Source organism: Fusarium phalaenopsidis (genome assembly GCF_050370095.1).
Source record: "Fusarium phalaenopsidis strain FUZ10S chromosome Unknown contig_32302, whole genome shotgun sequence".
In the NCBI taxonomy this organism is placed as follows: Eukaryota; Fungi; Ascomycota; class Sordariomycetes; order Hypocreales; family Nectriaceae; genus Fusarium; species Fusarium phalaenopsidis.
In genome coordinates this window covers 2,861,047-2,888,843 of record NW_028145405.1, presented here as the reverse complement: position 1 = coordinate 2,888,843, position 27,797 = coordinate 2,861,047, and the positions used below count along the sequence as shown (strand labels likewise).

Genomic DNA, 27,797 nt, shown 5'->3' with positions numbered 1-27,797 from the left:
GCGTCTTGTTCTCCCTCCCGCTGTATCAGAGGCAGCCAGGTTCACACGTTCGATTAGACACCAGTCCACCATGTCCGACCAGCAGATCATCTTCACCAAGAACGCCCCTGCGGGTAAGTGTTCATTTTTCACCGGATTGTCGTAGAATGTCCGCTGACGGATCCTCAATTAGCTGTTGGCCCTTACGTATGGCTCCCAGAGCTACCCCTCATTCATGCCACCAGTGTATTGACCTTCAACAGTCCCAGGCCATCAAGACCCCCAACATGATCTACTGCTCTGGCCAGATCCCTCTTACCCCTGAGGGTGAGCTCGTTGAGGGTTCCATCACCGCCCAGACCGAGCAGGCCTGCAAGAACGCCAAGGCCGTTCTCGAGGAGGCTGGCTCCGAGCTCGCCAAGGTCGTCAAGACCACCATCTTCATCTCTGACATGGCTCACTTTGCTGTATGAGTCACCGTGATATATATCGGCATCTTCATGGCTAATTGATTTTATAGGAGCTCAACGCCGAGTACGAGAAGTGGTTCTCCCACAAGCCTGCTCGCAGCTGCGTTGCCGTCAAGACTCTCCCCAAGAACGTCGATGTTGAGATTGAGGTCATTGCTCTCCCTTAAACACTCACTTTGATGAAAAGTTAGGATACCAAAAAAAGTAAATCAAAAAGAAGATCAAATCTATCATGTTTCCTCCCAGCTACTGATCATGTGCTCGCCACCAACACCCTGACTCAAAACGCCCCGACAAACAAATTAATAGACTCCAACTCAGTCAAGAGAGCCCGAAACTAATAACCCAACTGGGTGCTCACTGAAAAGCAAGAGCCAGATTCTCCAGATCCTCACGATTACCCGGATACTCGAGTATTTCGCAAAATGCCATTCCAGCCTGGAGGACGTTTCTCGCCTCCGCCTCGTGGACGTCCCCTCGCTCCAAGACAATATCAAAGACCCTCGCGATATCCTCCGCCGCTGTGTTCACCACACTCATATTCTCCAGCGCTCTAGACACCGATTCTGGCGATAGCATCTGCAACGCATTCCCCCTGGCCCAGAGGATAGAGCAGATTCCGATCGTGTTAGTCGCCAAAGAAGCCGTCGCGTGTGTGCTCCTGTAAAGGCTCCGTGCCGTCTCGTCGAATATAGAAATTCGGCCTGGAAAACGACGAGACCCATTATGCTGAAGCTCCGAGAGCCGCTGTTCAATGTTGTGTCGAAAACCCTGAATGAAATCTTGACTAACTCCAAGACAGATGTCATGTACTTGGCGGGCGGCAAAGCATCGGAATCCTGGGTCGTTGAGGGCGTGGGCGACGTGTTCAGGCACGCCGTTGTCGCTGAATAGGGACATCACGGTGCTAGTATCGTCTCGTTCAGATGATTGCTCATAAGGGGTGACATCTCGGGAATGAGGTCCCGCCGCTATATGAGCTTCTCGTGGGATGCCGTCCGCGAATGGTCCATGGCCATGGTGTAGGGTCGGGGAGAACCGGTCGTAATATTCGGGCGAGTCAGGCCAATCTTCTGAAGGTTGAATAGAAGACGGATAGCTGCTTAGATCCGTGCTCTCGTCTCTGGGCTCGGACATGGACGGGTTTCGCTCGTAGATGAATCGGCTAGGGGATTCAGGAGAAGACATGGTGGGTGAGGGTTGAGTGATGGTAAGAACTTGGAGGAGCCTGATTTCTTCCTAGTGATATATGTATATGTATGTATGTGCACTATACAAGGCAGATAAAACACCAAAAAGACCTTTGGCACATGCGCAGAGGCCTGACACAAGGCACTCATTCGAGAGGATGACCAGTTTTTGTCGGTGTGAATCTTGATGGTTCTACATGTCTTTGTCATTGGCAATCTACCCCTGGACAATCTACGCAGCCCAGACCACAACCCTACCATCAACGCCGCTTGCTACAGCCTTTGTTAGCCTTTTCTGATATATGACAATGAATGACTTTGTGACTTACTGCTAAACTTGGTCACACGCTCTCCATCAGTCTCGAAAGGTCGAACGGTGCTAATGGTGTTTTGGTGGACTGTCTTGAGTTGAGTGTCGTCCTTGGCCTTGCCCTTCAGATCCATCTGTCGGAACATGTTGAGGGCAGACTCCTCGCGGTGCTCGCCCAGACTGGGGCGGCCCTTTGTCTCGATGGTACCAGCCAGTTGCCAACCACCCTCACCTCCCTGGAAGCGGAAGGCCTCGCAGTCATAACCAGCAGCAATGATTTCGTCCTCACTGGTCCAGATCAAACTCTTGAAAGGCAGCTGTTGGGTGCTGACAGTGACAACAGCGCGGGGAGGTTGCTCAGGTCCGGAGGGATACACGACAGTGATGCTGCTGTCGTGAGCAGCAAAGGCAAGGCTGTCACCGCTGGGGGAGAAAGAAACCGAGTGAACCCAGCCAGCAGAGTTGTTCAGGTACTCTCCACAGACAGTGTTGAAAGGGAGCCGCTCGCCCCAGACTCCGGGAGGAGGACGGGCGTCCATGCCCTTGATGAAGGCAGAAAAGACTCTGGCGTGGGCATCGGTGGAACCGGCAGCAAGGAGGACTGAGTTCGGGTGCCAAGCAACGCTCGTGATGGTGCTGCGGATGGGCTTCTTCAGGTGCTTGGAAACCCACCAGTCGTTCTCCTCCTCAAAGTAGCAGACGGCGATGACGCGGTCGCCGGAGCCGACGGCGAACTTGGTCTCGGACGGCGACCAGCGCACAAACGTGGCAGCTCTGCTGATTCGGAGTAGAACAAGAGTCGGCTTGTAACCGGTGGGAGAGGGCTCCCAGACCAGGGCATTACGGTCTAAGTGACATGTCGTGTTAGCGTCATGAACAGCGCGCTCGGTATAGGGGTAGCTGCGCATTCATACCCTGAGAGCAGGTCACAATGCGCCCGCTGTTGGGAGCAATGTCGACACTCGTGACCGTTTTGTCGTGGCCCTTGAGCTCGTCCTTCAGCTTGTAGGCATTGCCGACCCTGCCGTAGAGCTCAACAGCGGTGTCGCGAGCGACGGCGAGGACGGAACGATCGGCCGAGAACGAGTGGTCGGCGATGGGGTTGTGAAAGAGGTGGTGAACTTCGGGAGCGGCCATGGTGAAGGTATTGGCGATAGGAGTAGCTCTCTACTATCGCTTTCGAGTCGATTGAGAGAATGAGAGAGACAAGAAGGGGTTGGTTAGGCGCTGACGATGGATGCTTGTTGTGTAGGGTGCGCTGGCTGGATGGCTAGTGGGGGTGGGGGGTTACGTAGGAGCTCCAGCAAGCTTGGGCCACAGCAGCCCACGGCAGCGCCTCATGGACGAGGCTGGCAATTCGTCGTGCGGCGAAAAATCTCCATCCCGCTACTACACCACCGCCAATATCAGTACGCTCGATCCTGGCGCGCCCGCGCATCCTTACACGATTTTGGCTTAGGGACTGTTAAGGAGGACTTATAATATCGATCACAAGCGCAGAAATATCGAACCAAGACTTCGGTCCTTCCGCCATCCGTCACAATGGCCGCCACAGCTTCTCGCGCTCTCCAGCCCAACTCTTCCTTGCCGGCCAAGGTGCAGCCTATCCCTCCGAATCAGACGTCAGTTCCCCTCGATATATCTCTAATTACTGCGTATTGACTGTTGCAGTCTCTATATCACAAACCTCCCGTCCTCGAAAATCCAGAAAGCCGATCTGCGAACGGCCTTGTACATGTTGTTTTCCACATACGGTCCCGTACTAGATGTTGTCGCCCTCAAGACGATGGCGATGCGTGGCCAAGCCCATATCGTGTTCCGAGATATACAAGCAGCCACACAGGCCATGAGGTCCCTCGAAGGACAGACGTTCCTGGGCCGCGAGTTGGTTGGTCTCCTTTGTCGGTGTCGCTTACACAGTAGCTCTAACGCGCTGCTCTCTAGAAAATCCAATACGCCAAGTCGAAATCGAACTTTGTGGCCAAGCTCGACGGCACCTTCAAGATCCCTTCCACAAATGCGGGCGCTGCCAATGTCGAGCAGACCGAACTTCAACAGAGCATCTTCAACGCTCCTCTTCCTGGATCAGCGCCCGCTGGCCTCCCTGCTAAGCCCGCCGCGAATGTCGACCATGTGATGAAGGACGTTGGAAGCCCCGGCCGTGGCCAGAAGCGAACGCGCGACGACGAGGACAGTGACTCGGACGTGGCTATGGAAGAGGACAGCGATGATGATTAATGATGCGTATGAATGGTCGGCTATATCGATGAGAGAGAAAACCGCGTCAAACGACGGGACCGAGAAAATCGCCTCATTGGATCGCCATTTCTTTGGGCACCCACAAGCCCACGCAGCCTCCCACCAGCCCGATCCATATCATCAGGTAGTTTGTCCTGTCGCACTCGAATTTGGAGATGGCATCCCCGAGCAAGCAGGGGTGGACAAAGAAGGACGGGACACCCGTGACAGGGTGATGCTGCGAGCAAGGTGTTAGTTAGGCCAACCGATCTTGACGATACCCAGGATTTTTGAATTGACTTGTGCAAACAGCTCTCTCTCGTCTCCATACTCACATCGGCCGAGATGCCTCCAACTGCTCCGAGCGCGCGGAGGCCCGCCTTGTACTCATCGGGGACAAGGCGGCGGAAGACGGTGTCAATATTGAATGCGGGCTCATCTGGGGGCAGATTGCGCAAAGTGAACCACAGACAAGGCACGCGATACGTAGGATGAAGATGAATCTCGTATTCCACCAAGCCAACACCTGGGCGAGATTGGGGCTTCACAATAGCGGCCTGGAATATCGTAAGACAACAGTCTAAGTAAAAGACAAACTCCACCGAGGATTTATTACCTCGTCAGCCTCTTCTGCGTCCATCATGTCTCTGTCTCCACCTGGTACATCATGACTCTTTTCATCGGAGAAGGAGAAGTTTTCCAAGTCTAGCGAGAGATCCCCATGATCTAGATCTGTCTGTAGCGGGCGTCTGATCTGGATATATGTCGTATAACCCCCCTCAAAGGAGAAGTCGGTGCAAAGAGCAGTGCACACCTTTAGCTTCCAGCGTGCCCGCTCCGGACCTAAAGTAGCATGGCAGTACCGGCTCTCCAGGTGATGGCACGCCTCTGTAAACTCGTCCGGGCTTAGTGAAGGAAAGTTTGCGATGCTCATGGTCGTATCCCTCTCCCGAGAAAATCAGCACCTTGTTTAATCGACAGGCATCAAGTTGGTTCATGTCCATCGAAGTTGTGGACTGGCGCTTGACGACCCAATAAAATCGCGGGTCCTTCACACGCAATGGACGACAAAAGGGTTACAGGGACCGCAAGCTCAGGGCAGACGCGGTCCAGAGCTCCCCGGTGCATTGATGAGTTTCGGCGGGGGCGGTGGTCGTCATGGATGGAGGATAGGACCCGGACAGGCTACGTTACGGACGGCGCCTGTGGTCTCGTGCTTCGCCAAGTCCCCAAGGTTGCTTTTATTCGAAGTGACATTCTGTCCTCGTGTTTCCGGGGCCGGACCTACCTAGCATTGTATCTACTGTACCTACAAACTCAACTCCTTTTTTGCATCCATATTTCACCTTTGACTTTGGCTGTTTGCAGTTTTGTGCATCAAACTCTGTTTATTTATTTGCCTTTTATCCATTCCGGCTAAGTATTTATTAATTGCATCAACAACAACAACAACACCACGAACCCTCCATCCCGAAATGACCAGCTCAAGTCAATGATCCGCGACCCTTTCAACATCCGAAGCAAGAGCGCCTTCAACCGTCCGCATCCTCGAAACGTCCCGAACCAACAAGAATCGGCATCGCTGGCCGTCGCCCATGATTTAGCGATGGCCTTTTCCATCCCCAAGAACGTACCCTCCTTCGAAAACCGGCATCGAGATCTCGAGGACAGATTCTGGGGCTCCGGCGCAAGCTCTAAGAAGGGGTTGCCCATGTACAAGGACAAGCCATATGGCTATTCGCCGTACGAGCAAAGACGACCGCTATGGAAGCGCAAGAGGGTGATAGGTTTCCTTACCTTTATCGTCTTGACGTTACTATACTGGACCGGTTCTTCGTCCAAGAAACAACAATCCCAGAAGAGCACCGTACCGACCGACTGGAGCTACTCAGGCTTGTCTCAAGATGACAAAAAGGCCAATTGGGACCATAGGAGAGACCGTGTCGTGGAGGCGTTCGAGCTGAGCTGGGACGCCTACCGACGATATGCATGGGGTGCGTCCAGATTCTCAGCTCTTGAGACAGAGTATGCATGCTAACAAGGGGCCCGGACAGGTTATGACGAGTACCACCCCGTCACCAAGAGGGGCAACAACATGGCGCCCAAGGGATTGGGTTGGATCATAATTGATGCCCTCGATACAATGATTCTGATGAACCTGACATCTCGAGTGCAAGATGCTCGCGGGTGGATTTCAGATTCATTAACATGGGACCAGGATCAGGATGTTAACACCTTTGAGACAACCATCCGCATGATGGGTGGCTTGCTCAGTGCACACTACCTGTCCAACGAATTTCCACAGCTCGCCCCCCTGACCGAGGACGACGAAGGCGCGGCCGGGGAGGACCTCTACCTCGAAAAGGCAAAGGATTTGGCCGACCGTCTGATGAGTGCCTTCGACTCCCCCTCTGGTGTTCCTTATGCGAGCGTCAACTTGCACAAGTACGAGGGTATCCCATCCCATGCCGATGCTGGAGCATCGTCTACCGCCGAGGCCACAACTGTTCAGCTCGAGTTTAAGTATCTTGCTAAGCTCACAGGAGAAAAGGACTTTTGGGACCGGGCCGAGAAGGTGATGCAGGTGGTTGATGACAACGGTGCTCAAGATGGCCTTGTCCCCATCTACGTCTACGCTACCACGGGCGAGTTCAAGGGCAAAAACATCCGACTCGGCAGCCGTGGCGACTCATACTACGAGTATCTCATCAAGCAGTATCTGCAGACGAATAAGCAGGAGCCCATTTACGAGGATATGTGGGATGAAGCACTGAGGGGTGTCCGCAAGCATCTGGTGACATACACCAAGAACTCACAGTTTACCATTATCGGAGAGCGACCCACTGGACTGGACAGAGCCCTCAGCCCCAAGATGGATCACCTCGTTTGCTTCATGCCTGGAACAATGGCACTTGGAGCCACTGGAGGTCTGACTGAGGCTGAGGCCCGAAAGCTGCCTACGTGGTCCAAGAAGAACGAGGAAGATATCAAGCTGGCGCGCGAGATCATGAAGACTTGCTGGGGAATGTACAAGTTCACCGAGACAGGGCTGTCGGCCGAGATCACTTATTTCGAAATCGACAACCCACCGCAACCCTTTGGCAGCCCCCGTCAAAGCCCGGCGGTGTTTGACCCAGCTCCTGACGCTGAATGGCGCAGCGACTTTATCGTCAAAAATGGAGACTCCCACAACCTCCAGCGCCCCGAGACGGTCGAGAGTCTGTTCTACATGTGGAGAATCACAAACGACATCAAGTATCGAGAATGGGGATGGGAGATGTTCAAGTCTTTCATGAACCACACGGCCGTGAGGAACGGGGGAGGCTTTACGAGCCTGCGAGACGCCAACGTTGTGCCGCCCAAGGTTCGAGATAACATGGAGAGCTTCTGGCTGGTGAGTGACGAGCCGCAACTATTCAGATATGAAGCCACTGACTGATACCGTAACAGGCCGAGACACTGAAATACTTTTACCTCTTGTTCTCACCCCCCGACCTCTTACCTCTGGACAAGGTTGTGATCAACACTGAGGGCCACCCGTTCCCCAGATTTGATCTACCAGCGCTGTTTTCGACAGGCTGGAAGCGAAAGCCAAGAGACGCATCTGGTCAGATTATTAAGCCCGTAAGCGCAGACACGGGCTCCGAAGAAAAGGTAATCACGGAGGAGAAGAAGAGCACCTGATCCTTTGGCCGCAACTTGACGTGATAGGAGCCAAGGGAATTGGGGCTGTGTTGGCATAGTATTCATTGGGAAGCGAGTCTTGGCTGCACATAAGATGATTGGACATGGCATGTACTCATACAGCAGAGCAAAGGCGGCATTTGGACAGTACGTAAGGTCACTCGTAGAATACCGAAAGCATTATCTACCAATGTTAGTACCTGAACCCTGCGACAGCCACATGTGCGTGGCTAACGAACCGTTGCTTCACCAGTTGAGAGTTGCCATGTTTGCTTAAGATGGAGTGGACCAGGTTGCCACGATCTGTTGAGCGGCTCGTGCACGTTAAAGGACAAGGACCTCGATACAACTGGGCTCCGCTTCCCCGTCTTTGGGGCAGATTGCATGTGATCAATTCTCAGATTAGAGAGCTCGGTTCTGAACGAAACGCATCGTCGAGCAGGGCCAAGAAAAGAGGCAGCCCTGAAAGGCCAAGTGTAGCATGATCCCTGGCAAGGAGGTGCTGGGGATGGATGCTGGCTGGTCACAGCTCTTACGGCACGCAACACCTCTCTCTTGTCGACGTGGGATAGGAGGTCGCCAAGCTTCGAATGGGTCGGAACCGAGAGAGAGGGAGGGGGGAGGACGCCGGTACCCGAGGATCTCGAGTGTTTTCTCGGATAGACGCAATTGGCGAGGATTTGTGGGAGGGTGTGGCACACGATGGGCTGGGCTGAATCGAGGCGACAGAGCGGTAAGGATCCTGGAGAGGACGCCAAAAGTTAATGAATGCACCTGCTGTAGATGGTCTGGCCTGGGCGGGCGGTCGGGCAGGGGTCTTTCTGGTGGTATTGATGGCCGCCGGGTGATGGACGGGGTCGTATTGATCGACGGGAGCTTGGTGGGTTGACCGTTGGGAGTTGACACGAATATGCCCACGCTCACGAGATATTCGAGAGGGCATTCGCATTCATCCTTTGTCCTGTCATTCAATGAGCTGCGTACCTGTACCGTACCGTACCGAGTCTCATCCACTCTCCTGACTCTTATCTCTCCCGTCGTACAACACCTGGGTCCATGCTGGACTAACGAAACTGGGCTCAAAAAGACATGGGCCTGGACCACACAAGCCTAGGAGCCCGGTCCAAGTGGTCTTCAGCGGGCCCCCCGCGCAGAGATAGCGCTCTCCCCACCAATGTGAGATTGGCCAACAGGTGACGGTGCAAGGAATCTTGAGGATGGATCCGTGTACGGATACAGCATGATGGCTGTTTGACAGCTGGGCCTTGGGATGATGCATTTTAGCCTGCAGCCCATCGACTAAGTAGTTAATGGAGGGGACCCCGTCCATTTCTGGCCCAGGGAGGAGGGACTTGAAGGAAGCCGCCCCCAGGCATGTCCTGCCTTCCATCCATCCATTCCCATGCTTGTCTTAAGTTGCTTGTCCTTCCCAGGTTCGGTTCAGGTCGTCAACGCCAAGCAACCAGGCATCTTGTCACCGACGCTTGATAAGCCCACCACCATCTTCTTGCCTCCAGCCCCTTCCTTCTTGTTGGCCTATCTAGTCTCTCTCTCACTCTGTTACACAGACGGGAATTCTTCCTGTTGATAATCTCATCCGCTCGCTTCTTCCTCCGGGATCTTTGAAGTCTACACCTCTCCATCTCGTTCGGCTCCGAAATCTGTCGATCCATCGCCGACTTGTACATCCACCACCGAGCTTCCAACCTGGTGGCGATATGCCGACCGAGACAACACCAGGTTCCCTCTCGATCTTACGCTTCCGACGACGACGACGATAAGACCTGATCTAATTTCATCGCCTATCCATTACCACTTTTAATCGTAACCCTGACGAACTCGACCAACGACAGAGATCCCCCTCGCCCATTGGATCGCCTTCTCACCACGTACCTGTCGCCCTCACCACCAACCTTTGGCAGCGACGCAACAGGTCCCCTGCCCGCAGCCAGCTCCCGCCGTCCCGGCGCCCAGCAGTCCCGGGACCGACAAAGCGTGGGCTCGGCACGGCGGGCGAGGATGACGCCGCAACCCGATGTTGAGCGCAGCAGCCTCAAGATGAAGGAGGAGTCGCTCGCGCCGGGGAGTTCATTCAGCATGCGCGAACCCGACTACGATGATGATGCGCCACCGCGGTACTGGGACCGCTTCATCGATGGCTTCAAGCGCGACCGCAGCTCCTCCTTCTTTACGGCCGACCCGTTGAGCCAGCTCGAGGGTGGCGCTGGCGGGAGGGTTCACGATGGCGTCCACTACTACGACATACAGTCTGCCATGCTGGAGACAGCCAACTCGGGCCTTGCGCGAAAACTCAAGGGCAGGCATTTGCAGATGATTGCTATTGGAGGGTCCATTGGTATGTTTTGGCGACTCGAGCGTTGGAGGATTATCTCCGAAGCAAACGCTAACATGATGTAACCTAGGTACTGGCCTCTTTGTCGCTTCTGGAAAAGCTCTAGCAGCTGGCGGTCCTGCATCGCTGCTGCTAGCTTTCTCAATAGTTGGCGCCATGCTATTCTGTACATGCCAGGCTTTGGGAGAACTTGCCGTCATCTTCCCAATTGCTGGTTCTTTTTCAGCCTGGGCAACTCGGTTCCTTGATCCTTCATGGGGATTCGCCATGGGCTGGAAGTGAGTTCCTCTTGTTTCCGTAGCCATCTTGATTGTAACGCTAACCACACCATGATAGCTATGCCATGCAGTGGCTGATCGTGTTGCCGCTAGAAATCATCGCCGCCTCCCTCACCCTCTCATACTGGGATGAAAGCTTAACTCGCGCCATTTTCGTCTCAGTATTTCTCATCATTATCATTTTCATCAACATGTTTGGCGTCAAGGGCTACGGTGAGGCTGAGTTTATCTTTTCTATCATCAAAGTCATTGCTGTCATTGGCTTCATGTAAGTTCTCCCCACCACCTCGCTTGACGCCAATCTATCATCAGACCCCTTGACTGACTCGCGGCGCCTTGACTAGCCTGCTCGGAATCATTCTCAACTGCGGCGGCACACCAGATAGCGGTTACATCGGCGGCAGGTACTGGCAGAACCCTGGCGCCTTTAATAATGGTTTCAAAGGCATGTGTAGTGTCTTTGTTACGGCGGCTTTTGCCTTTGCTGGGACTGAGCTTATTGGTCTCGCTGCCGCCGAGACTGCTAACCCGCGCAAGTCTTTGCCAACCGCTCTGAAGCAGGTGTTTTGGAGAATCACGCTCTTCTATATCGTTGCCTTGACATTGGTCGGGCTCCTGGTTCGATACGATGACCCTCGCCTGGTCGGTGGTGAAAGCGATGCAGACGCAAAGGCCTCCCCCTTTGTTATCGCCATTGAAGAAGCGGGTATCCAGGTCCTACCCTCGATCATGAATGCCGTCATCATGATTGCCGTGCTCTCAGTTGGAAACTCGGCAGTCTTTGGTTCCTCACGTACACTCGCCGCCCTCGCGAACCTCAACCAGGCGCCCAAGATCCTCGGTTACGTCGACCGCAAGGGCCGACCGCTCGTCGCTATAGCTATCGCCGCAGCTTTTGGCCTCATCGCCTTTCTTGCCGATCTCCCTGAGCAGGGCGCTGTCCTTGACTGGCTCATGTCCATCTCAGGCCTCTCCACCATCATCACCTGGGGCTCTATCTGCGTCTGTCACATCCGCTTCCGCCGCGCCTGGGCAGCCCGTGGGCACTCTGTCTCGGAGCTCCCCTTCCAATCTCAAGTTGGTGTTGCCGGCTCTTACTTGGGCATCATTCTCAACGTCCTCGTGATTGTCGCCCAGTTCTGGGTCGGCGCCTTTCCTATCGGCTGGAAGGAGGATTCGAGCGCTGAGATCGCCAGCAACTTCTTTCACAAGTGGGTGGGCGCTCCCTGCGTTCTCATCTTCTTCATCGGCCACAAGCTACACTACCGTACCACCTTTGTCACCATCCAGGACATGGATGTAGACACGGGTCGCCGCGACTTCAACGTCCCCATCTTGGTCGCCCAAGAACGCGAGGAACGTGCGAGCTGGCCGGCATGGAAGAAGTACTACAAGTTTTTGTGCTAGACAGCGTTGCTGCGTCGCTTTGGAGAGCCGCAGGTTGGACAATGATTGCTTGGGATTTTGTATCATTACAATGGGACTTGGATTAGCCTGGAGTCGGACGGAATAGGTCGCCTTTGCAGCCAGAGCTGCCTCATTTTGGAAATATATCAGGGCTTGGATCCTATGGCGTTGATGGATGGATGAATGGAAATGGGACATATCAGGCCTTTGAGCCACGGATAATTTTGATACCACTACGAGTTTAAATAGCAGACAGCACCGCAGCCTACACCCTCTTCAATGTCAAGGGCAGGGTTGACGGGCCAAGGTATTTGAACTTTACGCTCAGCTGATGAGCACGAATAACGAGTTTCACATTCTATCATCACCATGTGCTTCTTGAAGGATTTCAGGTAAAGGCGGTATCTGATTGATCTCCCAGATGATATCGATACATTCCTGTGCCGCAGCACGAGATCCCCCCCCTTTTTTTAACGACACGAGCCATCATACCTGTCCACCAATGGATACCGGCACTTTATAGCCATTCTCGGATCCTCCTCTGCTCTCCTCTGCTCTGCGCCGTCTGGTCCGATTTTCCCTCAACACCCTACATGTAAGGCCGTGAAAAACAAAAACATGATGAATAAACACAAACAAGACAAAAAGACCAAAGACCGTATTCCGAGGACTGGCGCTCATTCTTCAAGCATCCCGTTTCCAATGTGGAAAATGATGCTGAGAATGAACCCTCGTGAACTATGAGCCATATGTACGCATACATCGTTAAAAAGAGAAAAGACGAGTAAAGGAAACACGCAAACATGAAACAGTGAAGGTCAAAGAGGGGTGTGGTAGACGCCCCAGATGTGCTCCCTAATCAAACACTCCCTGGCACTTAAAAGTCCCAGAAGTCCTTCTTGGCCGATGTTGTAGGTTGCTTTCGAATAGGGAGGGACTGCTCGCTCAGGTCGCCGTACAACCAATCACGGTTTGTTCCCTTCCTGCCGCCCATGCCGTCACCAGCAATAGCGATTTTGCTATCCTGGGTCTCACTGGGGACGCCGCTGGCTCCTTGCTTCCGCCCAGGCACAGACTTGGACGACTCCTCCTGGGTCTCGTTGTAAAGCCAATCGCGCTCAGTTCCCTTTCTACCGCCCATGCCGTCACCGGCAGTGGCGATCTTGCTGCTCTTGCCGAGTGGAACGCCAGCGGCAGCGACATTGGCCTGTCGAGCAGGGATAGACTGGGCGACTTCCTCAGTCTCACCATAGAGCCAGTCCCGGTTCGTGCCCTTTCGACCTCCCATGCCGTCGCCTGCAATGTGAATTCGAGAGTCGTTTGTAGGCTCCTGAACAGGCTTATTTTCCTTCTGGTGGGCTGGAGATTGGTCGGCGATGTCAAAGTGGTGGTCAAAGTCCTTTCCGCGGTTGACGTTGGTGATATTACCTAGGGGACGCTCGTTGGATCCTGTTTCTTCCGTGTCAAACAATTGGTTCTTATAGAGCCCAAGGCCCTCGTTGTGGGCATATCCTCTTGGCTTGGCACCAGGGCGCTGTGGTTGGGGCACTCTCTCACCGTCGTCAAGGAGCTCGAAGTGTGCTTCGGCATCGCGTCGAGGCTTGGCAGGCTGCGCAGCGGCCTCGTCCGCCGTGTTCTCATCCGCGCCCCAGTGGCGAACATCCTGAGTTCGCATACCCCGCGAGGGTTTCACCTTCTGGGGGGTGACGAAATCCTCAAAGGACCATTGACTATCGTGCTTAGACTTGGGCTTCTCGTCAATGGAAACGCCTTTCTGAGGAGCATCCTGCGGGTCGCTGCCATCGGCAAAGTCAAAGTGAGAATACTTGTTGGGGTTGGGGCGAATATAGCGTTTGTTCTGCTGAAGGGGCTGATCTGGCACGTCGGTATGCTCATAACCATCGAAGAGGCGCATAGGCTGGAAGTTCTTACCCTGGCCAGCCTTGGAGGGCGATATTTGCTGGCGTCCAGAACTCGGTGAATCAGGCTCATGGCCCAGAATCTCGGTGAAGGATCGCTGTCGGGGCCGGGTGCCAGCGTAGGGTGACACAACAGCAGCGGGTTCAGTTTCAATCTCCTCGCGAGAGCCAAACAGCTGCAGGGAAGCATGGGGGTCTCGGAAGGCATTGCTGGAGTTGCCTCGAGTTCGGACAATGGATTCGTTGTGGCTGAGAGGAGCGGGAGGCGCGGTGCCGGCAGACTTGATGGCTGATCGGATGTAGGTGATCTGCTCCCGGCTGTCCCTAATGGGCCAGTTGCGACCAGACTTGCCGATAACCTCGACTTGCTTCAGAAGTGAACCCTGGTCCCATTGGAGTCGGATCTGCGAAATCTTGCCCGCCTCGTCAAATGACACAAAGTGAGTCTAGAGCCAGCATTGTCAGTATGCGCCTCGGCCTGCGCAAGAGCGAATGCGCCCAGGCGAATGACGTACAATGGGGAGATAGACGTCTCGGGCAGACAGAAAGTTGTCATCGAGGCCTGGAAGATAAGGGCCGCCGCCAGTCTGGAAGCCCAGGCCGGTGTCGATCTCGAAGACGGCAACGTTTCCGCCGTCGACAACGTTAAAGACTTCCTCCTTCTTCTTGGCGACAACCTTCTGAAGGCCATTGAGGTGCTTAATGATCTGGGTCGGGCCAGAAAAAGTGGTTGTGGTGGTCACATAGTACAGCGCAGCTGTGTCGGCCAGCAGCGACGAGCTGGGCGCAGCAAGGAACTGCTTGTAAGTGGCCGCCATGACGATGACGGGGATATGCGACTCGTGGAGAATGGACGTTCACTACCGCGGTGTAGCAGCTGTATTCGGAGGATAAGCGGGGGTAAAGTGAGGCCGCGACTCGAAGCGGCCGATATCAAGATGCAGCAGGCGATGATGAAGATGGAGATTAAAGATCTTTGTGTTTGGGAAAGAGAAGAGAAGGGAAGAAAAGATGAATTCAAAACAAGCACGTGGAGTCGTGAAGTGGGATTGGGGAGAAGTGGGAAAGCGGCAGCTGGGGCGAGTCAGGGGTCCGGAGGTACCTGCCTACTGGTACCCTTTGATCCTGGCCACCAGCATCAATGCGCTCCAAGCAAAGCAAAGCATGCGCTGCACGCACTGCGGATGGATGGGCCTCAAGGGTCAAGGACCAGCAAGGGGGCGGATAGTCTCCCTTCTCCTCCTCTCCTCCTGCATTTTGGGGGCTCCTAGTGGCGCAGTCGAGAGAAGCAGAGTGTTTAGGCGCATCCAATCCCTCTTGAGGAAATGAAAGGGTTGGCCGCCCTTGCTGGAAGTGTTGCAGAACCTTCGTTACGAGGCCGTATCTGCTCCTCAGCTTCGATGCCCTTTGCCTGAGACAGCCTTACTACGGAGCCTCCGTATATCCTCGTGATTCTAGTTTCAGAGCTCTAAAGATGGTTCAACTGGCACCTATCATGAAGTAAACTCAATCCTGACGGGTTGCGCCCAGACTTGAAACAAGACAACGGTACCTGTTTGGCAACGCCAAGATAATTGCTACGAGGTACTTCTGAGCCAGGTACCTGGGTACCATCACCACATTGCCAGAACATGTTGGATATCACTGTCAGCAAACACCACCACATGTGATGAAGAAATACCTGGCTATTCAATGCACACTTGCTGACGTGCCATGCTTTCCTCTATTTGTTTGGTTTGTTTGCCTGGGTGGTGTCGCATTGCGCTAACGCCTAGCTCCAGGAAGCATCCCTCCCCTTAACTCAACGAGTGAGCTTTACGCTTATGACAGGCATTGAGAATGCCCCTCCTCATGAAAGATTAGATCTTCGGCTGATTGATCTTCGGGTCCTCGGCAACAATGTGCCACATTGATGTCATATTCGATGCCTCATCTTGTGTCGATTATGCTGCCCTTCCACCAACTCTACCATGTCAACAAACAATGATTAAATACGATGCTATATCTAAAAAGGGGCAAAAGCTTGGACGCGTTCTCCAGCTTAACCGTCCCCGCCGACGCGTTAGCTTGCGTCAAGCTCCTGGTCCTGCACTGAGCTGCACCATGTAAGACGACGGAGCCAGCCCAACGCCGAACCAGGGGCGCGTCACAGCAGAGCCCCGCTGCGTTTCATGTCTTGCTACGCCTTTCCTATCTTGGTCAGCCCACCTCTTCCGCTGAGCTTCAGACATATCTGGCCCTCAGCGTGGGTAGAAACAGGCTGGCGTTTCTCAATATGACAGTGAGATCTAGTATGACGTCCATTTCGGTGCTGATGGCTTTGGAAAGTGGAATTGGCGAAACTATCTCAATATGAGCAGGCAAAGACCCTGATCGGGTTCAACCCTATCGGAATATAACGTTGTCATGCATCCGAATGTTTACTTGGCGTGTAACCTTCTAGAGCATCAGCAGGCTCTGTTTCCATAGGCACGTGGTACAGCCAGCGGTGATTTAGCAATCACCTACTTCGCATCCAGCGGTAGTATCTTCACTTCTATGCGGATAAGTTTTGGCTCGTCAATCATGGTTTGTGTGGTATCTCTACTCAAGCTACTTTGCTAGATGGATACCTCGTAAGCAGCTAGGATTCACCGATCTGACTACGGTCCTAGTCTAGATGCATCCGTGATCTAAGCTTGGCCGCAGAGGCCAGGTGACCCAACATGTAACTTCAAATACGTATCGTTGAGTTGATTGACGAACGAAGAACATCTATTATTCATGGACCTCTTATCTCGCAGCTCACAACTCACAAATGTCCTGTCCTTATCACCAGCCACATGAGGCGCGGGTGCCTAATCGCGTGGACCAGCAATTGTGGCGCAAGGCTCTGCGCCACACTCGGCGAAACACGAGCTGCCGCCTCACTGCTGACGTGCCTGCCTCGTCCCTCCAAGGAGCAAAGTGTCCTACGCTCACTTCCATCACAACATTGCGACTTTGAAATCGACACTACAGCATCCACGACTTTTCTGCCGCCCGAAATCATCGCGGCATCGCGAGATAAACTCTCTTTAGCCCCGCCGGCTCCGTTCGTTCCTTCATGATACCCTCAACCCGAGCTCCGTCGCAATGATGAGGTCCGTAGCCTGGGCCGCACTCTCATGGCGCGTCTTCTGGCTTTCTCTGCTCTGGACAGCAGTGTCAGCCAAGCAGGACAAGCCCAAGATCGATTCTGTGATGCTCGAGCATCCCCCGCTCAACTTGAACTATTTCGAAGATAGCGACGTCATCGTCTTTCAAGATATCGAGGAGCGAAACATTTACAGATCCGAAGATGCTGGTTTTACTTGGAATAAAGTGTCAGACCTTCCCGATGGGGGTTCAGCGTTCCTCTATCTCCACCCTTTCGAGTCCTCGACCGCTTTCGTCCTTACCAAGGACAGGAAGCATTACAAGACAGAAGATCGAGGCAAGAGCTGGACCGAGTTCGACAGCGGTTCCATGCCGAGCGCCTTCCAGCCCGACACACTCATCTTCCACGCTGGCGATCCGAAGCGCATCATCTTCAACGGCATGAACTGCGATGGCATCTTTTGCGACGAGGAGACTACTTACACGCTCGATGGTTTCAAGACGATCCAGCCCTTGCGCCCCAGTACCTCGGGCTGCTGGTGGGCCAAGTCCAACACCGAGTTTACAACTGGAGATGAGGATCTGGACAAGACAAGAATCCTATGTATTGTCACGGATCCTCTGAGCATCTTCAAGACAAGTCAGAAGCTGTGCGTTTCGGACACGTTCTTCAAGAAGGAGAACAATGGCAAATACCAGGAATTCGAACCTACTTTGGACAGCAACCGAGACGTAACAGGAGTCGTTAGTCTAGCCGCTGTCAAGAGCTTCATCCTTGTGGCTTCGTCATCCGCCAACAGCGACGAAATGGCTCTCTACGTCACGAGCAACGCCAACCAGTGGCACCGGGCCATGTTCCCCAGCGACGATAGTCATGACCATTCCCACCAGATCAACCAAGAGGCTTATACTGTGCTCGAGAGCACAAACTATAGCATCCAGATCGATGTCATGACATCTCACCCGTCCAGGCCCATGGGCGTCATCTTCACAAGCAACTCCAATGGCACCTACTTTACCGAGAACATCCCGTATACCAACCGCAACATCAAGGGTCATGTCGATTTCGAGAAGATTAGCGGCATCCAAGGCATCTTCCTTGTCAACACGGTCGAGAATGGCAAGGATGTCGATGAAAGCGGCGCCGAGAAGGTTGTTGTCACCCAAATCACCTTTGATGACGGTCGAACGTTTGAGCCGGTCAAGGCTGGCGATCAACGGATTCACCTCCACTCCATGACCCAGATCAACAACATCGGGCGCATATTTTCGAGCCCGGCTCCTGGCTTGGTCATGGGTAATGGAAACACGGGCAAGTCTCTTGGCAAATTCGACGACTCCAACCTCTACGTGTCTGATGACGCTGGAGTAACTTGGAAGCAGGCGCTTGAGGGCCCTCACAAGTACGAGTTTGGTGATTCAGGCACGATCCTTGTTGCTGTCCGCGACTCTGCCAAAGAGGATGTTGACAAAGTCTCGTACTCGCTCAACTATGGTGACACATGGGAATCTGTCCCACTGCCGAAAGACCTGAAGATCAGGCCTGCGCTCCTCACGACCACTCAAGACTCAACCAGCCTGAAGTTCCTCCTCATCGGCGAGCATGATAAGAAGTATCACATGGTTGCTCTGGATTTCGAGAGCCTCGAGAAGCCAACGTGCGGCGACAAGGACATGGAGTCTTGGAATGCCCGAGTGGATGACAAGGGCCAAGCGACCTGCATCATGGGCCGTAAGCAGACGTACAAGCGCCGCACCAAGAAAGCAGACTGCTTTATCAAGAGCAACTTCAAGGATCCAGAGCCCATCAATGAGCCCTGCGACTGTACCGATGCCGATTTCGAATGCGATTACAACTTCCAGAGAGACCCTGAGGACAGGACTGTCTGCAAGAGGGTTGGGTCCATTCCTATGCCACAGGGCGCATGCAAGGACAAGGACGATAAATTCAAGGGATCGTCCGGCTGGCGAATGATTCCTGGAAACCAGTGCAAGCGAACAAAAGGTGCTCAGAAGGACGATGAGGTGGAGCGAAAGTGTTCCGAAGGCGGTGGCGGCAACTCTGGAGGCGATGGTTCGTCTCCCAGCGTTCCAGCAAACGGCGAGATTTCGCATAAGAAGAACGACTTCGACTCCGAAGCTTTGGATATGCAGAAGTACTATCTCATCCGTGGAGACTCAAGCTCGGGCACAGACGAAACCATTATTGCTAGACCCATCGGAGAAAGGACAGGCAACAGTGTACAGGTGGAAAACAAGGTGTGGCTCACCTCGGACCACGGGAAGTCGTGGAAACGCATCCTCGATCAAGAAGACATCATGACCATCTTCCATCACGACTACTTCAAGGATGTCATGTTCTTCTCAACCAAAACAGACAAGATCCTCTACACGATTGACCGTGGTCAGACCTTCCACAGCTTCAAGACACCCGTGGCTTCGGATGACTTCAATCTGAGCTTCCACCCGGACAAGAAGGACTGGCTTATCTGGGTTGGCAAGCACTGCGACGACGTATCCGGAAGCAAGAGCTGTTTCCCTGCCGCGTCAATTTCCACCGATCGTGGCGATCATTGGAAGACGCTGCTGCGATATGCGACCAAGTGCGAGTTCACAGGTAACTCTGCATACAAGTACCGCCCTCTCACACAGATTGTCTGTCTCGTCCACCAAGAAGAGAACCTCGAGTCCCCGAAGACCATCGTCACGATCAATGATTTCCTTGTCGATGACAAGCTCGTCCACCATGGCACGGTGGCAAGCTTCGCCACCATGAACGAGTTCATTCTCGCTACTGACGAGGTTACCGAGGCCGGCAAAGAAAAGGCTGGACTACAGGCAATTGCAAGTCTCGACGGACAACACTTTGAAGCGGCCCAATTCCCGTACAACTTTCACGACTCCCATTCAAGCCTGTACACGGTTCTCGATAGCTCTAACCATGCCGTCAACCTGTTTGTTGCCACCGACCTCTCAGATGGTCGACGCCGTGGCTCGATCATCAAGAGCAACTCCAACGGTACGACGTACGTGTTGAGTGCCTCCAACGTGAACTCGGACGAGGCTGGGTATGTGGACTTTGAAAAGGTTGCCGGGCTTGAGGGTGTTACCCTCATCAACGTCGTCGCCAACCCCGACAAAAAGGATGGCAAAAAGGAGATCCAGACCAAGATTTCGCACAATGACGGTGCGGAATGGGACTTCCTGCCACCCCCTTCGAAGGACGTAGATGGCAAGGCGTACAAGTGCAGCTCCGCAGGTGACAGCAAGTGTGCTCTGCATCTGCATCACTACACGGAGCGGGACAACAAGCGCAGGACATTCTCGGCGAGCAAAGCGATTGGCTTGATCTTTGGCGTCGGAAACGTTGGTTCGACTCTTGGGGAGATGAAGGATGCCGACACCTTCATGTCTGCAGATGGCGGAATCAACTGGAAGAACGTCAAGAAGGGCGCCTGGACCTGGCAATATGGCGACCAGGGCTCAATCATTGTCCTCGCAGAGCGAGCCACCCATGGAAACGGCGCCAAGACCAAGTCTGTCTCGTACTCACTTGACGAGGGCGAAACATGGAACGAGTATCAATTCACGGACAAGGAGGTGACCATCCTGGATCTGACCTCGGTCAAGACTGGAGCGGCCCGAAACTTCTTGGTGTGGTGCCGATCAGACAACAAGCAGCTGTTCGCCGTCAACATCGACTTCACGGGCTTGACGGACAGGGCCTGCGAGTACAGCGACGATACGTCTGCCTCTGACTACGAACTGTGGTCTCCCAAGCACCCGCTTCAAAAGAACGACTGCTTCTTTGGGCACGTGGCCAAGTATTTGCGAAAGAAGAAGGATCGCAAGTGCTTCAACAAGGCGACGCTTTCGCTGTTGCACGGATACGAGAATTGCGAATGCACCCGACGAGATTTCGAATGGTAAGCCAAGCCCCTGACGACTGAAGTCGAGTCAAGTCGAGCAAAGCTAACATGAGGCAGTGCATACAATTACGAGCTGGACAACCATGGGCAATGCTCCCTGGTTCCAGGCTTCCAGCCCCTATCCGGCGAGGAATGGTGCAAGCAGAACCCTAACGAGACGACCTGGTTTGAGCCGACGGGCTATCGTCGCCTGCCGCTGACGACTTGTAAGAACGGTGTAGAGCTAGACAAGACATCAGAGGAGCACGCCTGTGAGGGATACGAGGAGGAGTTTAAGCGCAAGCGCCGAACATCGGGCTGGGTCATCTTCTTCGCCGTCGTGATCCCGATCGGCTTGGCTGCCGCCATCGGCTGGTATGTCTGGCGCAACTGGAATGGCAAATTCGGCCAGATCCGACTGGGAGACAACAGCTCGACGTTTGACAGCGATCAGCCCTGGGTCAAGTATCCCGTCATCGCCATATCTGCCGTGGCAGCAGTGGCTGCTGCGATGCCGCTCGTCATCACCTCACTGTGGCGATCTGCTACAGGCGTGTACGAGCGGGTCTCGAACCGAAGCCGAGGCGGCAACTGGTCGAGACGGTACACGACTCGCGATAGCTTCGCCCGAAGCGACTACTCGATGGTGGACGATGACGAGGGAGAGCTGCTGGGCGAGGAGAGCGACGAAGAGGTTTGATGGGTTGTACGAGCTACGACAGGAATTCCAGGGACTGGACTGTAACATGAGAATATGGTGTATTGACTGGAGGGACTGCCGCCGAAAAGTACAGTGGCATGGGTTTATATGTTGAGGATGAGCGGATGGATACTCTTTTCGTTGGGGATATAGAATGGACGGTCAGGATGGTATAATTAGCAGTTTATCTGTACTCTTTGGAATATGAAGCATGGTTCTAAAAGACTGGTTCCGCGTTGATGTCTTCAACTCCTTACAGGCTGAACACACAACCCAGTATCGGATATCACAGCATGCATCTTGGCAACCTGATACAGCCGAAACGAGAGGACCTCCTCTCCTTGGCATCGTCGAGATGGAGGGTGCCATCTCGGGCTGGAGGCGGACGCAGGCTCCGACGGCACGGCGCCGGTGCTGCAAGCCACGGAACCCTTCCGACGCACATGTCCGCCCGGCGCCAACTGCTACGCCACGGAGTTTGGCTCGACACAGGATATTTCGCACATGCGCCTCTTTCTCTGTGCTACTCCTTGTTTGGCCTCTTGTGAACCCCTCTTCCCTCTCTCCTTGTGGGAGGTGGTGCAGCTCACACAGAGTCCAAGAGTTACTCCAAGGTCAGAGGTTGCATCAAAAAGTAAGTTGTTCAAAGTTATATGCGGTCACACAAGGACAAACAACGTGTCAAACATCCATGTCAGCACATGTGCCTAAAGTCACACACCTGTCTTCTTCATCCTTTTTTCATTGTCATTTCGATATGGATTTCGCTTTTGATACAACGCCTTGCTTCCCAAGGGCCCACAGCCTGCAACTCCGAGTCGTATTCTCTTGGCCCTCCCTAATTCTGATGCCAGTGCAACCAGGAGCCTTTGTTGACGACGTGAACCCTTCCAAAACAGCAGGCAACAAGAAAACTCCCCCAACTCCTCCCTGTCCTTTTAAGTGATTGTAGTTGATGTGCTAAACGATGGATGGTACCGCCCCGTAAGTCGACGAGGCCGTGACTAGTAAAGCAGAATGGGAGTCTATGGTGATTAAAAAACAATTTGGGGTATTTGTTAACAGACGAAAAGGAGATCATATCGTAACGATTCGCTTTGAAAACCCATCGACATGAAAGCCTCATGCCGCAAAGAACAAACTTCCGTAGAAGCGCCACGAGGGCATCAGATAGTTCTCAAGTGCTCTCTCTGGTAATTGAGAGGGCGTTGAATAAGAGGTCGTCAAGGGCAATCATGTCCGCTTGACCCGGTTCCAGAACCTCTTCACAACACCATTGTCGTGATCAGCGTCCTCGCCCCACTCGTCCAGGGCTGCGAGTTGTTTCTCGATGCTCTCTTTCGGGTTACCATCGCGAGCATAGATGACAGTGTTGGTTGAGGAGTCATCCCGAGAAGAGCCCCCTCGGCTGCTTCCGGGCTGCTTCCAACCGTAGATTTGATCCTCACTTTGCCGAAGATCCGGTCGCGTCAGCGTCATGCGAAGAGTCATCTCTCGACAACAAGCCTGGTCCAGGACACTCTTGTCGCTCCTGGCAGCGCATGGAGGCTGCTCAGTGCTTGTCCGGGCTGGTCGCACCGGCGCCGGCTTGTCAAACAGCTGAGGTGTTTTCGGTGAGTCGGGCTCGGCTACTGATGCATCATCGCTGTATTTTGATGACCGGTCGTCTTCCAAGAAACTGCGGAACTTTTCTGGCTCCTTCGCATTCTCTTTCTTGGACCCGACGGGTCTGGTAAATGTGGGCTCCCGGGGCGAGCCATCCTTGGATGGAAACCCAAACTCGATTGCCTCATCAAACTTTTGGGGTGAGGCAAGATACGCTCGCAGCTTCTGGCGGGCCTCGGGGTCTTGATAATGAGTTGCGGCAGGATCGATAGGAGGGGATGAGCGTGGTGACATCTGCTTGTTGGGGGACACCAAGGATAGGGCGCGAGACTTGCGTCGAATGTGCCCCGATGAGCCAATGGCAGAGTTCTGAGAGGCTGAAGGAGAGATAGAGGTTGGTGACACAACCCCTTCCCTGGGCAGAGGTCTGGTGTAAGAAACTGAGGGTCTGCCGAATGGCAATTTGTTGATCGACAGATGTCGTCGAAACGATGGTCTGCGGCTTTTGTTTGGAACCGGCACCTCCTCACGCAAATTGATGTGGTAGTCGTCCAGGTACAGACGCAGATCCAGGCCTTCCTCATCCTCGAGCCACCGGAAGCTATCGTAGAAAGAATCCGGCCTGTTGCTGTCCGAACGGCAAGGTTCTCTGTCACTCTTTCGGCGCTGTACGCTGGAGAAGGACGATTGGCCCTCAGACAGCCCTGGGCTGGTCTGGGGAGACTGCATTCTCATTTCTTGTGACGGACGCTTCTTGCCTTGGTCCAATGGTTCTTCCGCGGCTTCGGGGGTTGATTTTGGTCGGTCGTGGGCGATCAAGAGTTCCTCCTCCGTCAGGTGGCGGCGTTTTATCTTCTCGGGCAGGTTCGCGTAGAACCGCTGATCCGTTGATGTAATCCGAGGTCGGCGGTTCGAGTAGAGGGTCGAACTATCAGAAGTAACTGGCCTCTCCAGCTCGCCCCAGTTCGAAGACTTGGGCAGTGAAGAACCGGGTGATAGATGGTCGTGTCCGACACTCCCGAGGTATGAACGAGACTCCAAACCGGGGTAATGGGTGAATTGTGATCGTTCAATTGTTGAAAAGTACTGCACAAGGTCAAGATTTAGCACCCAGAATTGGCACAAGACAGAACGATCAAAGCAACAGACGGCCAACCCAGAAATTCCATCAGGACAAATGAAGTGAACAGTAGATAGTAGACTGCAGGTGATCGAGGGGGATCCCTGGTTCTTAAGGCGAGAGAGAGGGGCAAAACTCGAAAGGGAATGGACATGTCTCAATCCAGGAACGAAGCGGCACAAGCAGGGCAGAGAGTCGTTGATGTGAGTGCTCGTGGGGCCCCGAACACCACTGCCTTGGGGCGGATGAGGTCCGGCTGTTGGTTGTGCACGAGCTTCCTTCTGCTCCGAGTGGCATGGATCGTCCAGGAACTGCAGGCCTAGGGCGTTGTCACAGCGCCTTGGGCTGGGGATGTGATTGCTGGGCAAAGGAGAGAGCTCACTTTGTCGCTCAGCTCTGGATGCTAGGGGACATTGGGGGAAGACATGGGAGAATATTGAGCCTGGTTCGACCAATGGCCAAGCGCCCAGCCCACAGACTACGTGGAGCCACCACAACGGGCGCCATGAGCCAGGCCAGAGGAGGCATGGCCGAGACATGGGTGCCAGTGGGCGGTGGCTTTTGGGAGTGGTCTTGGTCTTCCGCCGAGTGCTTAACGGTCCTACTGGTTTGCTCGTCTGCTGCCCAGGCGGCAACTAACCCCCCGGCAGCTGCAGAGCAGCACCCGTGGATGCGGATACAGCCAGGGCTCATCGAATCATGGCAGCCCTATGCCGTGTTGTCTGACCCAGATATCGCAAGACACTTGTCCAAGCAGCCCTGTCAAGAAGGTCACCCAAGACCATGGTTTCGGTGGTTCTCGGCTTTGCTTTCTGGGTTAATGGGAAGATGTGAGGGAAAGGGGTATGAATGAGATAGCCCATCGAGGCTGGCGTCAAGAATGAGCATCCCGTCTGCATGTCTTTCCCGGCCCATTCGGTGGATGAGAGGATGACGGAATGAATGTAGTCCGAACAGAAACGATAACCTAGCAAGTGAAAATAATGAAAGAAGCAAACTTACTTTTCTCTGGATCGTGGGTGGCAGTGCTTCGAATTCCTCCCTCGTAATAATCGTTGACGGCCGGCTATCATCCATTGGAGGCTGGCAATCAGAAGAAACGCGAGGGTTGGAAGAATCAGACCCGGAGCTTCGATTACGCCGCCAGTGGAGCAGGTGACTACGGGACGAAGATGGGCGGTTGTCGACTGCGGCAAGAACATTATCGGGAAAGAGGAATTCGGAGTCGATTTCACTGAGCAAGTCGTGATATTGCTGAATGTTGGGACACTGGCCGTCATCGGGGAGAGCTTCAGTAGGGAGACGTAGCTCGACCCGCCATGGATGGTTCAGACCCGATGATATTGGCGATACATCCATCGTACTTGTTGTCATGGCCATGGTCGCGACGCTCGTTGGGCGAGATATCAAGAAGCTCTTGTCACCGAAATCTCGGTCCTCGTCAGTAGTCAGAGTATCGCTGAGGTCGAGCTCGGCAGGAGGGTGGCGTCGCCCTGTTTGCAGTTGCGGCTCGGATCGGTCTCGAGAATGGCGGTTTGCGAATGCAGGTGCATACGCATGTGCGTGCTGTGCATGTATACGGCTGTCGGCGTGAACTGGTCGGCGCTGGTAATGATGCAGAGGCCTTGGGTGTAGATGATGGGACGAACTGCCAGAGCGAGAGCAGAGGGTCTCAGTGTCGAGGAAGGTTCTATTATTATCAACATCGAAAGGCGACTCGGGAGCGTCGCTAATATCGCTGACAGTAAGACGATTGTTATCGATATTGCCGTCTGCGGCTGCACCTTGCGTTGGCCATCCGCCTCTAGTCCACTGAGGAATCAAGACCGGCGTCGCATCCTCTCCATCGCCCTGGCCCATGACGAAGCCCAGTAAAGAGTCGATTGGGGCAGGCGGCAGCTAAAGGAGCAGGGTTTTAGATTTCTGCGACAGGGAGCGGTGATTGAATTGGATGGCGAGCGCTGATCATGAAGGGATTTGGAAATGAACCGTGATGCAAGGTCCACTGCTGTCAACCTGGCCCCCGCGGGCGCGCCTCTCGCCCTTGCCTTTTCCGTTTGCCGTTGGTGTGAGTGAAGATCGAGGGGGAGACAACAAGAGAGAGAGAGTCGAGCTGCCCGGGCTCAGTCGACGACTATTGGAAGAAGTAGGTTTGATGAGGGCTTCACGTGGATGCGAGGGAGGAAGTCGCTACTCCTGTTCACGCTTGCCTAAAGCCCCCGGTATCGTTCATAATGCTTCCTTCGCAGGCAGTGGCAGTCGTCGTCGGGAAACCGTGAATTCGCAAATCGGCAGGTACGGGATCTCTCCTTTGAGGTTAGTCTGATGACGTGAACCAACTGCCCGGTCGTCGGCTTCTGCTGCTAGAACTTAAAAAAGGCCTCTCTCACAAAGAGGTCAAAGATTGCGAAAAGGAAGAAGTAGCTCGAGGATTTTGGCGTTGCAATGGAGATTGGACCCCTCTACATATGACGAAAGAAGAAAAAAAATAAAAGCACATGGGAAAAAAAGGCCGGCCACCCACGATCTATCTAGGTAACCAACTTCACCGGCGGCAGCGCAAGTGTCGTATGGGGTCATGAGCTTCGGGCGGCATAACTAACTCCAGATTCATAGGTACGGACACAGTCCGACCGCTGGCCTTCCCCGTCCTCGTCCCCGTCATCCCGTCGAAAAGGCCAAAGTGAACGGTCTACGAAACGAACAAAGTCCGCGTGCAGAGGCCAGCTAACGGGCGAACAAGACATGGATCTACAGAGTATGTACATGGACAAGGTCTCATTCTTGTTGAAGCACGACGCTGCATCAAGTTATGTCGGTGCCCATCGCCGCCAATCCTCGGCCCCTGGTCCCTGGCAGAAATGGCCCCCAGTTCGTGGCCTCCCCTCCCCCCAATGCTTGGCCTTGCTTGCCCTTCACCGTCCGTCCTTGCAACCCACCAGGCCAATCCGTTTTAGCCTCGAGTTAGCCTCGAGTCTAGCACCACAGCCGGCATCCCAAAATCCCGGGCGCCTTCACGGCAGCAGAGCGTTGCGTTCGGCTGAATAATGGCACCTCGACGAGAGGGGGGGGCGCCATCTCAACGCCGCGACCGGAGAGCTGGGCTTTAGCTAACGTTAGAGCTCTGCCGAGTACTGCAAGCTTGACTAAATCTGGGGGGTTACAAGCCGTGATCCATCTCTGTTAGCCCCTTTGTCTGGGGGGCACCAATGCACCTGGCATTGACCATTTTGAGGCCGTCTCTGCAAGGCCGTCTCTGCCCCGGGCCCGCTGCACCGGTGGATGAGGTGGAAGCCGGAGCGATGTGGTCCACCGCTCGCTCACTGCCCGCGTCAACTTGCTCACTCGTTCTCATGAGGCTCAGACCTCAGGCGCCCCCCAGAGACGGGAGCAAACATCGGTGGATCCACGCTGTCTCGATTCCACCAACCTCGATTCTGCACGGCTGGGGCTCTCGCCCGACGAGCCAAGGGTAGCCAACGTCAGACCTAATTGAGCCGTCTGTCACTTTTACCTCGA

General features: G+C 54.1%; 9 protein-coding genes across 9 annotated transcripts; 5 read left to right on the top strand and 4 right to left on the bottom strand.

Moving 5' to 3' along the window:
* Positions 1-70: 70 nt before the first annotated feature.
* LRP88_08263 (YjgF/Yer057p/UK114 family) lies at positions 71-616 on the top strand (the record flags this gene model as incomplete). The annotated part of the gene is made up of 4 exons (XM_083244771.1): positions 71-113; positions 173-186; positions 243-446; positions 500-616. The coding sequence occupies 4 exons, from the start codon at positions 71-73 to the stop codon at positions 614-616; spliced, it is 378 nt and encodes a 125-aa protein (XP_083099265.1).
* A 190-nt stretch (positions 617-806) lies between these two features.
* LRP88_08262 (uncharacterized protein) lies at positions 807-1,637 on the bottom strand (the record flags this gene model as incomplete). The annotated part of the gene is made up of 1 exon (XM_083244770.1): positions 807-1,637. The coding sequence occupies one exon, from the start codon at positions 1,635-1,637 to the stop codon at positions 807-809; it is 831 nt and encodes a 276-aa protein (XP_083099264.1).
* A 234-nt stretch (positions 1,638-1,871) lies between these two features.
* On the bottom strand, positions 1,872-3,086 carry LRP88_08261 (WD40-repeat-containing domain protein; the record flags this gene model as incomplete). Its single annotated transcript, XM_083244769.1, has 3 exons — positions 1,872-1,912; positions 1,969-2,796; positions 2,864-3,086. The coding sequence occupies 3 exons, from the start codon at positions 3,084-3,086 to the stop codon at positions 1,872-1,874; spliced, it is 1,092 nt and encodes a 363-aa protein (XP_083099263.1).
* Positions 3,087-3,491: 405 nt separating this feature from the next.
* LRP88_08260 (U1A/U2B'/SNF family RNA-binding protein) lies at positions 3,492-4,187 on the top strand (the record flags this gene model as incomplete). The annotated part of the gene is made up of 3 exons (XM_083244768.1): positions 3,492-3,571; positions 3,621-3,837; positions 3,894-4,187. The coding sequence occupies 3 exons, from the start codon at positions 3,492-3,494 to the stop codon at positions 4,185-4,187; spliced, it is 591 nt and encodes a 196-aa protein (XP_083099262.1).
* A 1,711-nt stretch (positions 4,188-5,898) lies between these two features.
* On the top strand, positions 5,899-7,871 carry LRP88_08259 (glycoside hydrolase; the record flags this gene model as incomplete). The annotated part of the gene is made up of 3 exons (XM_083244767.1): positions 5,899-6,181; positions 6,242-7,581; positions 7,638-7,871. 3 exons carry the CDS (start codon positions 5,899-5,901, stop codon positions 7,869-7,871), a joined length of 1,857 nt encoding a protein of 618 aa, XP_083099261.1.
* Positions 7,872-9,701: 1,830 nt separating this feature from the next.
* On the top strand, positions 9,702-11,909 carry LRP88_08258 (amino acid permease GAP1; the record flags this gene model as incomplete). The annotated part of the gene is made up of 4 exons (XM_083244766.1): positions 9,702-10,227; positions 10,295-10,502; positions 10,561-10,770; positions 10,847-11,909. The coding sequence occupies 4 exons, from the start codon at positions 9,702-9,704 to the stop codon at positions 11,907-11,909; spliced, it is 2,007 nt and encodes a 668-aa protein (XP_083099260.1).
* An 877-nt stretch (positions 11,910-12,786) lies between these two features.
* LRP88_08257 (uncharacterized protein) lies at positions 12,787-14,646 on the bottom strand (the record flags this gene model as incomplete). Its single annotated transcript, XM_083244765.1, has 2 exons — positions 12,787-14,274; positions 14,344-14,646. The coding sequence occupies 2 exons, from the start codon at positions 14,644-14,646 to the stop codon at positions 12,787-12,789; spliced, it is 1,791 nt and encodes a 596-aa protein (XP_083099259.1).
* A 2,296-nt stretch (positions 14,647-16,942) lies between these two features.
* LRP88_08256 (vacuolar protein sorting/targeting protein 10) lies at positions 16,943-21,553 on the top strand (the record flags this gene model as incomplete). Its single annotated transcript, XM_083244764.1, has 2 exons — positions 16,943-20,871; positions 20,932-21,553. 2 exons carry the CDS (start codon positions 16,943-16,945, stop codon positions 21,551-21,553), a joined length of 4,551 nt encoding a protein of 1,516 aa, XP_083099258.1.
* Positions 21,554-22,786: 1,233 nt separating this feature from the next.
* On the bottom strand, positions 22,787-24,139 carry LRP88_08255 (uncharacterized protein; the record flags this gene model as incomplete). Its single annotated transcript, XM_083244763.1, has 1 exon — positions 22,787-24,139. One exon carries the CDS (start codon positions 24,137-24,139, stop codon positions 22,787-22,789), a length of 1,353 nt encoding a protein of 450 aa, XP_083099257.1.
* Between the last annotated feature and the right edge of the window lie 3,658 nt (positions 24,140-27,797).